General features: G+C 54.0%; 1 protein-coding gene across 1 annotated transcript; it reads right to left on the bottom strand.

Moving 5' to 3' along the window:
- Positions 1 to 1,064: 1,064 nt before the first annotated feature.
- LOC113215488 (uncharacterized) lies at positions 1,065 to 2,948 on the bottom strand. Its single transcript, XM_026435115.2, has one exon. The coding sequence runs from the start codon at positions 2,946 to 2,948 to the stop codon at positions 1,065 to 1,067; it is 1,884 nt and encodes a 627-aa protein (XP_026290900.2).
- Positions 2,949 to 3,026: the final 78 nt, after the last annotated feature.

Genomic DNA, 3,026 nt, shown 5'->3' on the forward strand with positions numbered 1-3,026 from the left:
AAAAAAAAAGACAAAGTCCATACACACACACCACCGCGCGCAACTTACTAATTTGTCGCGGTGCGCGACATCTCCTCCCTCAGGGCAGCGACTACGCCAGTCTTCTGTGCGCCCGTCAGTGGCATTTGGTGATCCAGTGCCAGCTGGATGTCCTGGGGAAACTTTGGCAGTTCAAATGCATAATTGATCCTGCCCAGCTCCGCGGGCCGTGGCTGCTTCCAGCTCTCCACGACAGCCGGGGCCACCTGCGGTCGCGCACGCACAACTGACACCACCTCCTCCACTGGTGTCTCGGCGACGACCACGGGCTCTGTAACATGCACGTGCATTACTCACAAATCACAACTACAGACTGTACGCACTGACTTACTACCGACTTACGTTTTCGTGCAAAGACGATTTCTGCACCGTCCTCCAGCTCATACAGGTCTGCATGTGTCAGCACAAACCGACGTTCGACGCCGTTGACGAATTCGAGGCGCATGACTTTGAAGTCGTCCGCTGACATCCCAGACGGTAGTTCCATGGCGAACTTGGCCATCAGCGCATCCCACAGCACTTCCTTGGACACCAGTAAGCTTTCCTCTGGGGACAACTTGATGCGGTAGCAGCCATCGTCCAGGGTGACGGTGAATCGCTTTCCCGCGAGCTGCACATGTGGTCCACCTGTCTCCATGAACGGGTTCGCCGACTGAAGGTTGTACAGGTCAGCCATCCTGGAAAACAAAAGTTAACGACAATGTAACTCATGTCACACTGACACTCCCATGCGTGCAAAGAAATGCAAGTACCGTAGCATGTAGTAATGCCTTTGCGTCAGTTGATGTCAGTACCGTCAGTAAGTCCCCCCCCCCCTCTCCATGGCAACCCTCCCAGCACAACCCACTCCTCCTCTCCTCTCGAGTAAGCGCCTGCAAGCCTTCGGTTAGGCCACACCGCACTACAGGCATGCCCTGCACTGCAGCCATTGCCTACCTAATAGGCGCTGGCCGGGCTTGCAGGACCAGTTAGTGGGCAGCGTTCGACCCACCCTTCTACCCCTAAGCCCCCCCCCCCCTCCCCCCTCAGAACAGGGCGTGCCGCAACTTCAAGTAGCGCTTCCCAGCAATGGTGTGCGCTTCTAGAGTCTGTGCTGGGTGCAACAATGCTGCATCGACAACTACAAAGTTGGCTTCTTCTTCTTCTTCTGGAATTTCAAAAGCATGAATGTGGTTTGAAAAATCAAGGGAGGCCACCATGTAACCACACGCAAATGCTGTCCCACCCCTCACCACGACCAGGTCCACTCTGAGAAATACTACAGTTTGAGTAATCTCGACTGCAGCCATAACGTTGTATGAACCACGGCGTACTAGAGTACCGTGCACTTTCAGCTGCAGTACTGAGCCCAGGACCTCTCCCGCATCGACGCCATGCTCTTGCATCAACGCCTCCCGGACCGGATGTGGCAGTGCAATTACGGGGCAATCCCGCTGACAGGAAGTCACATCGATGGGATGCCTTAGACAATTTTCCCCGGGGTACAGGAGAGCGCGCTTTTTCTGTATTCTCTCTGAGGCGGTTTTCGTTACCTGGGTGAAGTTATTGCAGGTTACAATAATTCGTTTCTGGTACAGGTGAAACCCCTCGAAGGTCAAGCACAGTCCCACCCGAGGGCAGCCGACCCTGGTAGTTTGAAGGGCGTAATTCATAATGTAATGCATTTTGGGGGTGTACTGGTCGCCAACGTGCTTAACCCACAAGTCATGGTGCAGGCGCACAGCATGCACCAGGTCAGACAGCATGCTGTTGGAAATTCGGACAGCCAGAATGATTTCGACGATCCTCACAGCGGCGAGGTGCATCTTCCAAAATGGGTTTCCCTCCGGAACAGACCCAGCCAGAGCAAGGCTGAAAATGTACATGAGGTTCATCTTTTGCACACACGACCCCTTTATGTCCCTTTTTGCCCCCTTAATGCCTTTCAGATGCACTTTAAAGTGCAGGGGTGGGGGTTTGTTTGCACGCTCGGCGGGGCCCCATTCGAAGCCGTCAATTAGCCGCCTCAATGTTCTGCCGTGCAATGCAGAGTACTGGGGCCCCTGACGGACAGGTTGACTCAACTTCTGCAGAGTGGCCTTGGTCACCCCATCGGCCCTTTTCCTGTGTAATCCGCGTATACACGCCTTCAACGTTAAAGCCAGGAACGAAGTCAAGGCGTCATGTAAAGGATCGAAAGGAGCCTGATTTGGGAAAGTGAAATGTGGAATTTGCAGTAATACTGAGGGTCCCTTGATGTGGGGGTAGGCTGCTTTAGTCTCAGGGAATCGTACAACTGCCTCCACCTGATTCGAATGCCCTGCGTGGGTCCGCAGGGTGCACTGATCCTCTGACTTTGTGTCGGTCAGTTCACTGTGATCTACCGTGCAGAAACGGCAAACCTCCCCACTGCTGAACCCACCCATGCCGGCAAACTCGTGGACAGCTTTGTTGTCTCCCACAAAAACGGCAACAGCACCAAACAGCCGCTGCCGTCTTCCATCCTTAACCGACACTTCAACCCCAACTTCGGCTAACTCCCGGAGCTCGTCCAGTACAGGCCTCATCAGAACATCACGACCAAACCTTTTTACCCAGCGAGTCCTCACCAGCAGAGCAAGGTGGATTGAGTCCTGGTTTGATAAGTATTTCGGCCCAACATTTTCAATTTGGAATGTTACTCCGAGTGTCTGATGACGCCCCTGGTTTCCCTTCAACGCGTCTGTGTAATCCAAATCGTCTGCGAAAAGACGGATGCGCAAAGCACGGGGTTCCCTCTGGAACAGTGGGTGTTTCCCGTACTCACTCCCGGTCCTGAAATCGGAGGTGTAGTAACCTTCTTCCGGGGGGGGCTCGTTCAGAATGCTGTCCATTACATCAACGTGGGAACAGTACACCTGTACAGATCGCAGAATGCTCACGAAATGCATCTTTGGCCGCCGCTTGTCGGAGGGGAGAGGTTCCTGTCCCACAAGATCTAGTATGTCAATCTCAGTGGGGGCCACGTA

The sequence above is a fragment of the Frankliniella occidentalis genome, unplaced genomic scaffold, assembly GCF_000697945.3.
Source record: "Frankliniella occidentalis isolate FOCC.00 unplaced genomic scaffold, Focc_3.1 Scaffold245, whole genome shotgun sequence".
Classification (NCBI taxonomy): Eukaryota; Metazoa; Arthropoda; class Insecta; order Thysanoptera; family Thripidae; genus Frankliniella; species Frankliniella occidentalis.